The 15,358-nt window shown below is 39.4% G+C and overlaps 2 protein-coding genes across 2 annotated transcripts; one reads left to right on the top strand and one right to left on the bottom strand.

Annotated features, from left to right (window-relative positions):
- Positions 1-10,572: 10,572 nt before the first annotated feature.
- On the top strand, positions 10,573-12,461 carry LOC121858378. Its single transcript, XM_042354820.1, has 4 exons — positions 10,573-10,600; positions 10,957-11,075; positions 11,860-12,056; positions 12,140-12,461. The coding sequence occupies exons 1-4, from the start codon at positions 10,573-10,575 to the stop codon at positions 12,378-12,380; spliced, it is 585 nt and encodes a 194-aa protein (XP_042210754.1). The 3' UTR covers positions 12,381-12,461.
- Positions 12,462-13,313: 852 nt separating this feature from the next.
- Positions 13,314-14,345, bottom strand: LOC121858377. The gene has a single exon (XM_042354819.1). The coding sequence runs from the start codon at positions 14,343-14,345 to the stop codon at positions 13,314-13,316; it is 1,032 nt and encodes a 343-aa protein (XP_042210753.1).
- Positions 14,346-15,358: the final 1,013 nt, after the last annotated feature.

The following is a 15,358-nucleotide window of genomic DNA, read 5'->3' as shown; positions in this document are numbered from 1 at the left end:
TTATATGTGGTGATGATGGGTGGTGTTATATGTAGTGATGATGGATAGTGTTATATGCAGTGATGATGGATGGTGTTATATGTAGTGATGATTAGACAATAAAATAATAACAGTTTAATGCTAAAAATATATACTTTGATGTACTGTTGTAGTGAAAAACATGGTGAAACTTACATCCATCATCACTACATAAAACATCATCCATCATCACCACATAAAACATCATTCATCATCACTACATATAACACCATCCATCATCACTACATATAACACCACCCATCATCACTACATATAACAACATCCATCATCACTACATATAACATCATTATCCATCATCACTACATATAACACCATCCATCATCACTACATATAACACCATCCATCATCACTACATATAACACCATCCATCATCACTACAGATCGGTAAAGTAGTTCCGAGATTCTCGTACGGACACACACACACACACACAAACACACAGACATACTTCTTTCTTTTATACATATAGACATATAATCAGCATTAGAGGATAATTACGAAAGGGTGTTAATTTATATTAATTTTTTTTCTCGATATTTTGACACTTGTGTGCAAAAGGGGACGATCTGTAGATAATCTTAGCTCATACTGAACATGAATAAGATCTTTGTTAAACTATCCAAACCTAACATAATTTTCTCTGAGGGGCGCTTCCACTGCATTACCATCCACTATAATTTAAAAAAAAAAACAATAACATAACATTAAGAGTGAGATTATCGACGGTTATATATATATATATATATATATATATATATATATATATATATATATATATATATATATATATATATATATATATATATATATATATATATATATATATATATATATATATATATATATACAAATAAATCACTGTAGGTGCAGGTATATCACTAGGAAAGAAAGAAAACACAGTTAAGGCTTCTGTAATTCACATCTTCAAGGGTACTCACCCTGAAGATGTGAATTACACGAATGCTCGAATGTTATCATATATATATATATATATATATATATATATATATATATATATAATATAAATATATATATATATATAAATATATATATATATAAATATATATATATACAATCAACACCTCAACCCGCCAGGATTCGAACCCAAGGCCCACGAACCTATGAATGTGACCGGGGAACGCTAACCGCTGGACCACCAGGATAGTAAAAGCAGTCCTAGACTTATGTTATATTTCATACAAAGCCTGTTCAACACGCTTATGGCGCCGTGAACCTCTAATGGAGACTACCCGTATCACGTAGGTGGTCAGAGTAACGTTTTACCAAATCCGGCTTCAAAACACGAGGATCCATATATATTTCGTTAGCCCAATAAAACACGCAGACTTCTACTTACAATCAACACCTCAACCCACCAGGATTCGAACCCACGGCCCACGAGCCTATGACTGTGACCAGGAAACGCTAACCGCTGGACCACCAGGATACTAAAAGCAGTCCTAGACTTTGTTATATTTCACACAAAGCCAGTTCAACGAGCTTATGGTACCGTGAACCTCGAATGGGGACTACCTGTATCACGTCCGCGTGCTTTATTGGGCTAATGAAATATATATATGTAATATTCAGAAACTTCAGTGTAATTTCAAATGCCGCGCCATTGGAGATTCATGAAGTTAAGGGACTATTGTTGAATTTGAAATTATTATAGATCGTTTATCAGTCTGAATAATGTTACGGGTGTCCCAAGAAAGTTATTAGTTAGACGGAAAATATGTCTCGTAGGACTAAGCTAACGCCTTGAGAGGACAAGAGGCTGGCTGTTTCTCAGTCACGCGAAACCGATCAGACAGACAGGACGTCCCTGCTCGTCCGTCCACAAACGGTCACGTATTCTAGTCACCTGTGTTGCGCTATTGCAATATAACAAGTAAGTCTCTTTCGATCTCAGACAGGGTTTAGATAGGTCAATGATAAAGTTATGAAGAGCTAACAGTGAGTTAATTTCAGGGTTTCCGTCAGAACCCACTTGACTGAGAGAGATTGACTGCCTTTTGAGACTGCCTTTGATGATTGAGGATTGGCGATTGTCGCCGTTGGACCGATCAGTGTAGGCTTGTCACTGGTTAGCGGGGTAGCAAAAGATCTCTTGGGTGAACCTAGCCGTCTGGGTGCCCAGCTAACGACGTGACGATCGTTTGGGGTCATCAGCTCTCCTCTACCTCGGCTCACAATACCACATATCTCAAGCAGCTTAGTGAAACCCTTTTGCTAACGGGAAGCTAAAGCTTCTCTCAACTGTACAAGGTCTGATTGGCTCACTCCCTTCCGTTTCATGGATGTACTGGGGGTAAAGTGAAGCCAGCTGAGTGATACAGGGTCACACACTGGGACCAAGAGTCCAGTGGAGCTTAGAGGTACATTTTCCAAGGTGGAGAAAGGCTGATTTGGGCCTTAAAATACGGGTGCCTGTTGGTTGTGCCTTAAACGACTACGGAGTGCAGGTGGAATCTGTGTGTGTGTTAGGTTAGGAAGCATGGTTCACGGGTATTGGTGGACTCAGTAACTTCTTAATAATAGTGACAATATTTTGTGTGTAGTTAATACTATTTTTTCAGTTACTAATATATGCTGTGTGCATTTCATATTTCTTATAATTTCAATCTCAGGTATAACCTTTGTTCCCCAGAGTAGTGTTTAAGTTAGGTTAGGAGGTGTGTATCTGTTGGGGTAATATAATTTTGCTGAGCGCCCTGAAGGCCTACTCAGGGTGGAGTTAATAAGTTCTATTTTTTTATACCATTTTCTCAGTGCTGGATATCATTTTGTTGAGTGCCCTTAAGGCCTATTCATTGTAGAGTTATTGATTTCCTTATTTTTATAAAATTTTCTCAGTGATTGATATTATTTTGTTGAAAGCCCTTAAGGCCTGTTTCATGTGTGCAAGCAACATTTCTTAATACTTTAAATTTATTGTTGTCTAATGAGGCATTGTCTGAATTTCTAATATTTTCAATATCATGTATAACCTTATTCCCCAGAGTAGTGTTTTAAGTTCAGGTTAAGAGGTGCGCATATTGGTGTACCATTATTTGATTGTGTCTGTAGTGTTGGAGGGAATATAAGTGTCTAAATTTTACAGTGTGTCTCATTCATCCCAGTCACAGACGCTATCCTTCCACGGGTCACGGACAATTCATTTTGTTTAGTAAATTTAAGTGTTCTTGTGCTGGTTCGGGATTTTTCTCAAAGGGGCGCTTCCACTGCAATTACCATCTAATAATCTTTAATAAACCCCAAGTCAAGTGAGAAATTAAAGTCCAGTAATTCCGACCGGTTACATATACATATATATATATATATATATATATATATATATATATATATATATATATATATATATATATATATATATATATATATATATATATATATATATATATATAACAAAGAAGTATGTCTGTGTGTTTGTTTGTTGTGTACTGATGATGGATGATTTTATATGTAGTGATGATGGGTGGTGTTATATTTAGTGATGATGGATGGTGTTATATGTAGTGATGATGGGTGGTGATATATGTAGTGATGATGGATGGTGTTATATGTAGTGATGATGGATGATGTTATATGTAGTGATAATGGATGTTGTTATATGTAGTGATGATGGATGATGTTGTATGTAGTGATGATGGATGCTGTTATATGTTATATGGGTGGTCCCCTACAATCCTCTTTTGAGTAAAACATTCAATGCGCACATCAATGTGGAGTTCTGTAATTCAGTCAAGTCCATCAAGTATGTTTGCAAATACGTCAACAAAGGCTCTGACCAAGCGATCTTTGCATTGGAAAAGGATGGAAATCATGATGAGGTGACACAGTTTCAGCAGGGCCGTTATATATGCAGCAATGAAGCCCTATGGAAAATTGTTAGTTTTCCCATACACGAACGATGTCCAACAGTAGTTCAACTGGCTGTTCACCTGGAAAATGGACAAAGAGTATACTTCACAGAAGAGTCTCCAAAATCAAATGGCAAAGCCTGCTGATACGACTCTCACTGCATTCTTTAAGCTTTCACTGGAAGATGAATTTGCTCAAATACTCCTGTATGTTGACGTACCCAAGTTCTACATATGGCACGCTTCAATGAAAAAGTTCCAGAGAAGAGCTCAAGGATCCGATGATGCAGGATATCCAGGGATATAGTCAGGCAATGCTTTTGGACGTGTCTACACGGTTCACCCCAACAACTTTGAATGCTATTGTTTGAGACTACTTTTGCACCACATCCGTGGCCCAACATCATATGCAGCACTCAAGACAAGTCTGCAGAACCTATCAGGAAGCGTGCAATCTCCTTGGCCTACTGGAATGAGACATTAGAAGAGGCAGCAGCTACTCAATCGCCAATGAGAATGAGGAACCTGTTTGCCATCACGATTGCTACATGTGGACTTTCCAACCCAAGCCAGCCCTGGAAAACCCACAAAGAAAATCTTTCAGAGGATCTGCTTCATCAAGCAAGAAGAGAACATCCTGGTCAAGAGATTGAGTTCATGGATGACATGTTCAACAGGGCTCTGATCATGCTGGAAGACAAAGTGATGGAGCTATGCGGAAAAAAACTTGACTGATTTTGGATTGCCTTCCCCAAACCGAGAAGAACCAGTAGCTGCAAACAGGGAGTTGCTCAGAGAGACAGACTACTCAGCTGAAGTTCTGGTGAATTTTGTTGAAGAAAATGAGCGATACAAGTGGAGCAGGGAGGTATGATCTTTCTTGATGCACCTGGCGGGACAGGAAAAACATTCTTGATCAACCTTCTGTCGGCCAGAGTACGTCATCGGGGGAAAATTGCTCTTGCTGTGGCAACCTCACGCATTGCTGCAACAATACTAGAAGGAGGACGTACTGCACACTCAACTTTTAAACTGCCTCTCAACCTCGCTCACAATGAGAATCCAGTGTGCAACATCAAAAAATGATCGGCAATGGCAAAACTCTTAGAAAAATGCAGCCTCATAGTCTGGGATGAATGCACTATGTCTCACAAGTTAGCGTTTGAAGCATTGGACAGGACCTGGCAAGATATACGAGAAAATGACCAACTCATGGGTGGCATTACAATAGTCATTGCTGGAGACTTTCGCTAGACCCTACCTGTCATTCCTCGAAGCACTCCAGCTGATGAACTGAATGCGTTCCTCAAGGCATCATACCTTTGGAGAAGTGTTCAGACACTCACCCTGTCCACAAACATGAGAGTACATCTACAAGGAGATCAGGATGCTGGACGGTTTGCAAACCTTCTACTACAGATTGGGAATGGAACTTTCCCTGTTGATTCAGAAGGACAAATAATCATTCTTCAAGGATGTGGAAATGTTGTAAAGTCCTCAACTGAGCTCACTCCAGTTTTGATGTAACATCACTCTTTCCAAAGGTCCCAGTTGATGATTTACTGGAGTTCCTCATAGATTCCCTGGATAATATTCCATTGCCCGTCTCGAAAGATGACTTCATCGAACTCATCAAACTTTGTATTAAGGATTGTAAATTTGAATTTAATGGAGAATTATATGCTCAAAAATTTGGTATGACAATGGGTAATCCACTCTCACCTGTATTAAGCAACCTATATACGGAATTCTTTGAAAAGAAACTATTAAGTAATATTTTACCACCTTCAGCAGTCTGGTTTAGATATGTTGATGATGTATTATGTCTCTGGCCATGTAATGAGGACCGAAAAGCTTTCCTGCCACAACTTAGCTTAGCCCCCTTGATCAAATTCACTGTGGAATTAGAGCATGACTGTAAATTGCCTTTCCTAGACTGTCTGATCCACAGAATAGGTAGCACCTTTAAGTTCAGTATTCATAGGAAACCTACTAATGTGTGTTCATACATTCATTATTATTCTGCCCACCATAATAGAGTCAAACAATCAGTATTTTCATCAATGTTTTTACGTGCTGAGAATTTGCAGCCCGGAATTCATTGATGAGGAATATAAATATATCTATAATATTGGCTTGAACCTTAAGTACCCTAGATCTTTCATAGACAAACACCTTAACATTACAAAGAAATCTTTCTATAGAACCGATCCCAAGCCCACCCATGACCATAAGAATCTCTTAGTATTACCATTTCACAATAATTTAAAATTTATCTCTAATTCCTTTACAACTAAAAACCTGGAACGTCAATGTGGCATTTAAAAACTCATGCACTGTTAAACAAATGTTAATCAAGAACTCCCCCAACAATACAAGTGGCTGCATTTATAAGGTTCCTTGCAAGGAATGTAATAAGAACATATGAACATAAGAAAATAAGGAGTCTGTAATAGGCCGGTTGGCCTGTGCATGGTAGCTCCTGTCGAGAGTTACTACCAGTCTCTATCATCCATGAATCTATCTAGCCTCCTTTTGAAACTTTCCAGAGTTCCCGCACTTACAACAAAGTTGCTAAGCTTGTTCCACTCGTCCACCACCCTATTTGTGAACCAGTTTCTTCCTATCTCCCTCCTAAACCTAAACATATCTAACTGAAATCCGTTGCTCCGAGTCCTATCCTGCTCGGATATTATAAGAACTTTATCTATATCCCCTTTATTGATTCCTTTCACCCACTTAAATACTTCTATCATATCTCCCCGCACTCTTCGTCTTTCTAGGGAATGCAAGTTAAGTTTCTTTAACCTAGCCTGATATGGAAGGTTTCTAAGACCCGGAATCATTTTCGTCATTCTTCGCTGCACCGACTCTAGTGAATTGATATCCATTCTATAATAGGGGCACCAGAATTGAACCGCATAATCGAGGTGCGGCCTGACTAGCGCAAGATATAGTTGCAATAAGACCTCTGCACTCTTGTTACTTACACTTCTAGATATAAAACCCAGTACTCTGTTTGCCTTATTTCGAACATTAACGCACTGTTTTCTAGGCCGTAGGTCCGGGCTGACAAGTACCCCTAGGTCTCTTTCACAAGTCGACTTCTCTAGGTTGATGTTGTTAAGGCTGTATACATTATAAGTATTTGTTCTTCCAATATTAAGTACGCTGCACTTGCTGGTGTTGAATTTCATTTGCCATTTTTCAGACCACCCCTGCAGTTTATTTAGATCCTCCTGTAATGCATTTGCATCCTGCCCTGAATTAATTTGCCGCCCTATTTTGGTGTCATCCGCAAACTTGCTTATGTCACTGCTGATCCCAGTATCCAGATCGTTTATGTAGATTATGAACAAGAGTGGGCCTAGTACTGACCCCTGGGGAACCCCACTGGTTACACGACCCCACTCAGATTTAACACCATCTATGCTGACCCTCTGGGTTTTATCCAATTTAAAACTTTCCCCTCTATACCAGCCTTAATTTTCTCAGAAGCCTCTGATGCGGTACTCTGTCAAATGCTTTGCTAAAGTCTAAGTAAATAACATCGTAATTTTCGTCATTATCAACTACCTCGAAGACTTTCCTAAAAAACGTTAGCAGATTTGTTAGACAAGATTTTCCCTTTGTAAACCCACGTTGATAGTCGTAGATTAATTTGCTTTTGTTTAAATGCAATCGAATGCTATTTGCTATAATTGATTCAAGAAATTTCCCCACTCCTGACGTCAAACTAATCGGCAGGTAATTTGACGCTGATGCTCTGTCTCCCTTTTTTAATATGGGTACTACATTTGTCTGTTTCCACAACCCTGGCACAACTCCCATGTCTAATGATTTTGTAAATAAATTTACGAAGGGTCCGTTAATCTGTTCCTTACGCTCTTTCAAAACTCGAGGGAAAATTTCATCGGGACTTGGGGATTTTGTCTTCTTTAATTTATTTATCTTCTTAAGAACATCCTCTTTTCTGATAGTGATATTCTTTAATTTCTCTTCTTCATTTCCCCTAAATATCAGTTCCACCTCTGGAATTTCCTCGTAAATTTCTTCTGTGAAAACTGATAAGAAGTAGCTGTTCAATGCTTTGCTTATTTCTTCACTGCCATTTATCACTTCTCCCCTCCCTGACTTTAAAGGCCCAACTTTGTCCTTGACCTTTGTCCTATATACCTGGACAAATCCCTTGGGATTCACCTTGGATTCTCTTGCTATTTTGATTTCATAGTCTCTCTTTGCTTTCCTTACATTTTTCTTAACATTCCTAGATAGTTCATTATACCTGTTTCTGAGCTGCTCCTCCCCTCCCTTTAATTTCTTATATATTCCTTTCTTTATTCCTATGTCATGTTTAAGTTTTCTGGTCATCCACCTTGGCTCATTCTTATTTGACCTAATTTTTCTGTATGGTATATTTTGTTCTTGTGCTTTATGTAGTATACTAGTGAATATATTATAGTCATGATCAATTGTTGTGTCATCTATGACCTCACCCCTTCCTACTGGGGACTGACGTGACTGTTCCCAGGTGACCTCACCTAGGTACCTTCTTAACCCCTGATAATCCGCCAACCGAAAGTTTGGGACTCTGACCATATTGTCATTGTTTTTCGTTTCCCAATTTAGGGTGAACCTGATTTCTCTGTGATCACTGTTACCTAGTTCTTCCCCTACTGTGATATCTCTGATAATATTTTCTTTATTTGTTAATACTAGGTCTAATATATTGTCACCTCTAGTAGGTTCTGTAATTAGTTGTTTCAAAAAATTGTCCTGTACTGCATCTAGGAAGTCTTCAGATTCATAGTCGCCTACAATGTTGTCCCAGTCAATATTTCTAAAGTTGAAATCCCCCATAATGCATAGGTTGTTATATTTTGCTGCCCTACTCATTTCCTGCCATATGGGCTGAGCTGCTTCTTTGCCAAGACTTGGGGGCCTGTAAATCACTCCCATAATTAATTTTTCTCTTCCTTCCGTGATTTCTACCCACACAGACTCGGTTCCTATTTCACCCTTTATTGAATTATTAATACAACATTTTAATGTATCCTCTAATGGGGACTACCCGTGCCGCTTAGGTGATCAGAGTAACTTTTTACCAAATCCGGCTTCGAAACATGAGGATCCATATGTATTTCATTAGCCCAATAAAGCATACGGACTTCTACATATAATCAACACCTCACCCTGCCAGGATTCGAACCCATGATCTTATGATTGTGACCGGGGAACGTTACCTCTGGGCCACCAGGACACTAAAAGCAGTCCTAGGCTCTGTTATATTTCACACAAAGCCTGTTCAACGAGCTTATGGCGCCGTGAACCTCGAATGGGGACAGGTCATCGACCCACAACGGAGCCTTGGGGGCGAAAAAATAGGAGTAAAAACAAATTAAGAATAGAAGAAAAAGATTATATTAATCTACACCACGAGGATGCCAGAAAACCGACTTTCTAAAGTGAGACAGATTTAAAGATAAGTATGAGTATGATAACACAGAAGAAGGCAGAGCATTCCACATTTTGGCTGTGTGAGGAAAGAAAGAAGTACTGTAACAGGTTATTCTAGTGTGACCCACATCCACACAGAAATGGTGGGCACCACGGGCAAGATGAGTGTTATGAGCCCACGGCCTAGCCGGCGGTACATAGGATGCTAAATCCACCTAACACTGCCCGTTAAAGTACTTGTAAAAGAGAGAGAGTCGAAAAGCATTGCGGCGAAGAGAAATGGAGACGAAATACCTTTGATTCCACCCTAACTAACAGATGAACAGAAGAAAAGTTACCCCAGATATGAGAGCAGTACTCCAAGTTAGGACGAATGAATCCCTTATAAACTTGAAACAGCTGCTCAAGATCGAAGTAGCTACAGCATCTGTACAGCATTCCCAACTTTCGGGAGGCAGCTTTAGCAATGTTGTGGATGTGTGGTTTCCATGACATATTAGAGGAAATGATAAGGTCTAGTATATCTATATTAGAATTTGGCAGAATGGTTATGTCCTGAAATGTGATTGGTGAGAGATCATCGAATATAGAAAGTGTAATTGGTAAATACTGTGTTTTATTACTATTGAATTTCACCAAGTTTTTACCCTCCCATTTTGGAGATGCTGCACAGATTCGCATTGATAGATGAAATGATATCAGCTCTAGAAACAGATCTAGTTTGAGAAATAGAGGGAAGGGAAAAATGTAAAAAAGGGTGAAGGGTAGAATCATCAGCGTAAGAATGGATATAATTAGTCGTAATGTGAAGTAAATCATTGATAAAGAGAATGAAGAAAGTTTGTGAAAGAACAGAACCCTGTTGGACACCACTATTGGTAGAGAAAGAGCGAGAGATCGATTCCTCGACAACATCTGCCGTGGATCGAATCTCAAGGAAGCTAGAAATTAGAGAACAACGTGGGGGAGAGAAACCATAAGAGGGAAGTTTAGAGAGCAAAGACTTTTGCCATACCCTGTCAAATGTTTTGGAGATGTCGAGGGCCACGACGAAAGTTTCCCCATAATCCTTAAGAGAGGATGACCAAAGATGGGTGCAGTAGGAGAGCAGATCACCAGTAGATCTCGCCTGGCGAAGGCCATACTGGTGATCCGACAAAAAAAAAGGCGTTCAAGGTGACGGAGAAAATCATAGAGAGGGATGAATTTATGGCAATGGAATTGGAATGGTCACCTTTCTTCGGTATGGGCTTAACCGAGGCAGCGAGAAATTTGCTTCTTGCACTTAGTTTTTTGGCAAATAACTTCTGTAATAAGTGGAGATCTCATCTGATGTTACATACACTAGGCACCACATACATAAGATTCTAACTTTAAAAATTAGTCATAAACATACATCTGACGAGCCATGAACACCGCCACACACATCACACGCCCCTAATGAATGGTATTTACAGTCACTCTGAGTCCTATTCTTGGAGACTAACTAGAATACTAGATAATACGAAGTATACTTCATCCAGCTCTTGTTGCTTTGCATAGACACATTAGTTGTAATTACACCATAACAAATTAAATGTATATCTTGTTAACTCCCAGCAAATGTGGGTGGAGTGCCGGTGAGTGGCAGTTGTGCCAGGTTGCAGCCAGCTGTGCAGAAGCTTGCTGACGACTACTTCAACTGGCGAATGAAAAATAAGCCTGAGTTTGCTTCCTTTGTGAGTAACTTTTATCTTTGTGGAACTGATGAGTTTCTTTTTTTTAATTATTTATCTGGAATTGTCTACGCCAAACTAGCTGATCAATCTGTAACACCATTCATCTTCTTGTAAGCAACAGTTTTGTTAGTGATATGGGATTATCATCATCGTGACAGTTGTGTCATATTTATCTACATATTTCTTCCAGAAAATGTATTAATACGAAAGGTTTGTATTATTTATACTATAGGAGCGTGGCCGGACAGATGGCCGAAGGACATTTGGCCGACGGACTTTTCACCGACGGACATTTGACCGAACGGACATTGAGTCAACAGACATTTGGCCGAACGGACAATAGACCGAACGGACATTTGGGCGAATGGACATATGGCCTTTTTATTTTACTTTATTTTTCTTTCTTCTTTGCAATGTATTTGCTTTATAAAACACAGGATAAAAAGATACATAATTGCAATGTGATACATTTGCATGATAGAAAAATATTTTTTGCACATTTGTATAGGCTAGGGTTAGGTTAGGTTAGGTTAGGTTCTGCCATTTGTCCATTCGGCTAAATATCCATTCGGCCAAATGTTCGTCAGTGAAATGTCCGTTGGTGTAATGTCCGTCGGCCAAACGTCTGTTGGCCAAGTGACCGGGAGCCTATAGGAGATAGTTGAATTAAGAACTGTCAAAGAAATAATAAATAAACAGGTACTATAATAAGCATATTTATGGACAGGTATAACTCACCTTCCCTTTGCTTGACAGTAGTAATGAGTTTTGTGTCATTATATAGGTTGGCATCCATGACTATGACGACCAGCTGGACGACATGTCTCTAGAAGCCTACCAGGGCCGCTACGACCAGTGCCAGGTGTTCCTCGACCAAGCTGAGGCTCTGGAGAGCAACATCACCGACCATGACAACCTGATCAACATTAGGGCCCTCAAGAACGAGCTGATCACCTACATGGATGGCTTCCCCTACCAAGGGTCAGTTGTACTATTATTATTAGTTAACACATATTATGAGGCTCACTACATCCTAAGTGTGTCATACCATACTATACTTGCAGCTTCCTGGTGCCGTTGTCCTATAGCGAAGGAATCCATGTGGACTTTGAGCGTCTGATCACATGGATGGTGTTTAAGACCAGTGATGATTATGAGAATCTTTTGTCTCGCTACAAGAAACTGCCTGAACAGCTGAAGCAAATCCAGACGTTGATGGAGATGGGCGTGACTACAGGCTATGTCAACCATGCTATCTCCATGGTGAGTAAAAGTCCTATCTCTTCAGTACAGCACCAACTGTAATGAAAGGATGGAGGATGAAGGACCCTGGCAACCCTCCTTTTCCAGCACTGTCTCTCAACCCCTTCCGTTCATTATTAGACTAAACACTCCCTCAAAATCCTCCTGTTAAGCTCTATATCGGGGTGAGGGAGAGGTAGGGTACTTACAGAGAAAGAGGTATGGGGGGAGGGGGGGGTAATCACCCGTCTGAGGCCAAAAAGTTTGGTGGTATTTTTTAAATGTATATTACACGAGTAAGTAAAAATATAATTTCTTACTTGATAAAGCCTGGCCAAAAACCTGTGGCAAAGGGTTAAAAACTGTACTGCACTGTGGCGACTTTTTTACACACAGGGAAATATAATCGCCATAATTGCAAATTGACCTTATTATTTTGTGCAGTTGTGTTGGAATTTTATAATTAATAAAAATATACATTCTAAAAACCATAGAAACATATATATTACATATTAAAACATATAAAAACCATAGAAGCTAATAGAACCATAGAAGCTAAATCATATAGAATCACACTATAGGTACAAGTTAAACTGTAGACAAACTGTCTATTTGATTACAATCTCTGAATTATATGCCAATGGCGAATCATGTTTATATCGGCTCCCGGACAGATGGCCGAAGGACATTTGGCCAACGGACGTTTCACTGACGGACATTTGACCGAACGGACATCGAGCCGACGGACATTTGGCTGAACGGACAAATGACCGAACGGACATTTGGCCGAATGGACATAGGGCCTTTTTCTTTTTTTCTTCTTTGCAATGTATTTGCTTTGTAAAACAAAGTATAAAAAGATAACATAATTGCAACGTGATACATTTGCAAGATATACATTTTCTTTTTTGCACATTTACTAAAGGATAAAAGATATTAATTTTAATGTAATTGCTTTATACAAATTAATGTATAAAACGAAATGTTCATAAATATTTAAAGATTGTGGGCAATTGCTCTCAAGAAGTCGATTCTGGGATACTCCTCATATTTCTCAATGACAGACTTCAGTCTTGTGTTTAATATCTGGTGCTTCTTCTTCGGTTTCCTCAATACCATTCCTGCTGCTGTCTGTTCAATTGTCAACTCCCAATCCGACTGCTCTTTTCTTAGTTTTGAAACAAGACGGCAAACAGTGGGGTGGGTGATTGCCATTCTCTGCTCAAACCCTCTGTGCCATCCTTCAAAAGAGTTTGTTGTCCGTGGAAGGCCTTGTGTGTTTCTCTCCAATATGTTCCACAGCCTGAGTTCGAATGCTGGTCTTCGTCGTCTTCCACGCTGTACAACACCAATCCATGTCGCTTCAAAGTAGCCAAGAAACTCAGATAGAAGTTCATCAGTTTCATCATCTAGTGCTGAGACAAATTCATTGAAGCTTTCAGTAACGTCACTGACTGGCACAAATGCTAAAGCTTGAACGGACTTGACGATGAGTGCTTTTCTTGGGTCATTATACCAAGTCTGTAGTCCTAAGCCCTGTATTTGTCTCCACAAGCACTGCCCGTAATGGAAAAAACATCCAAAAATATTTGTGTTTGGGAAACATGTTGTGATGCCATTAAGAGCCGCTCTTTCATAGTCACTGGTGGCTGAAACAGGATTGAGATCTGGTCTCACTTGCTTGAGGGTGCTAAAAATCAAGTCATAAGTTGCTTGGGTTTTGTTCCTTGCGATGCAGTATACCAAGGGAATTGTATGGCTCTCATCCAGCATAACATGCACTGTATATAACTGAAAGCCTACTGGCGCAGAATCAAATGTGCTATCACACAGCCAGTGGTCTTTGAAAGCAAGAAGCTGTAAGTTTAGAGGTATTGACAGAATTAGGAGGTTGTCACTTTCATGGATGATTAAGTCTTCTCCTCTAATTGATTTCCGTAAGTCGTCAGTTAAAAAGTCCCCGTCTGGTACCATGCGTTGTCTGCGCACCATTCTTGCCAGAGTTTTTAGGAAGAGCACCTGCAGCATCAAGTGGGTACTCACTGGTGCAGTTTTGTATAATAGTCGATGTCACTTCCTCCGACTGTCTGGCTCTTAAATTTTCTTTACTGTTTTCAAGGACAGGTTACGTCCGGCATCAGGCGGATGTGAGTGATTACTTGCTTCTCCTTGAATAACGTCTTCTTCTGTTTTTAATCGTCCGCAACAACTTCCTTTGCGTTCACATCGCCAATATATTACATTGTCTTTCCGTTTATCAACGATGTAGGCGTAGCCATCAAGCAAAAGCCTTCTTCCTCCTCTTGTCGTTGGTATGAATTCCATGGTCTTAAAAGAAACAAATATTAGATGATGATGATGATGATGATGATGATGATGATGATGATGATGATGATGTTGGTGATAGTGATGATGATGATATTGATTATGGTGGTGATGATGATGATGATGATGATGATGTTGGTGATGATGTTGGTGATAGTGATGACGATGATAATAATTATGGTGATGATGATGATGATGATGATGATGATGATGGTGATAGTGATGATGATGATGATGATGTTGGTGATGATGTTGGTGATAGTGATGATGATGATAATGATTATGGTGATGATGATGATGATGATGATGATGATGATGATGATGATGATGATGATGATGATGATGATGATGATGATGATGATGATGATGATGATGATGATGATGATGATGATGATGATGATGATGATGATGATGATGATGATGATGATGATGATGATGATGATGATGATGATGATGATGATGATGATGATGATGATGATGATGATGATGATGATGATGATGATGATGATGATGATGATGATGATGATGATGATGATGATGATGATGATGAAAACATCGGCTTACCTTTACAACCTCTGAAGAGCGACTGCATCAGAGTCCAGGCAAGCAGGGCTAACGTTTGGTTGGTTTGGGGCGTGGCTATATAGTTCGAACAAGCATTCTTTCAAATACTTGACCTGACTTAACATGATTAGTTACGTCGCCCTTTCTTTTGT

The sequence above is a fragment of the Homarus americanus genome, unplaced genomic scaffold, assembly GCF_018991925.1.
Source record: "Homarus americanus isolate GMGI-L3 unplaced genomic scaffold, GMGI_Hamer_2.0 scaffold57980, whole genome shotgun sequence".
In the NCBI taxonomy this organism is placed as follows: domain Eukaryota; kingdom Metazoa; phylum Arthropoda; class Malacostraca; order Decapoda; family Nephropidae; genus Homarus; species Homarus americanus.
Note: the sequence above shows the minus strand (reverse complement) of the source record. Positions and strands in the feature narration are given on the sequence as shown.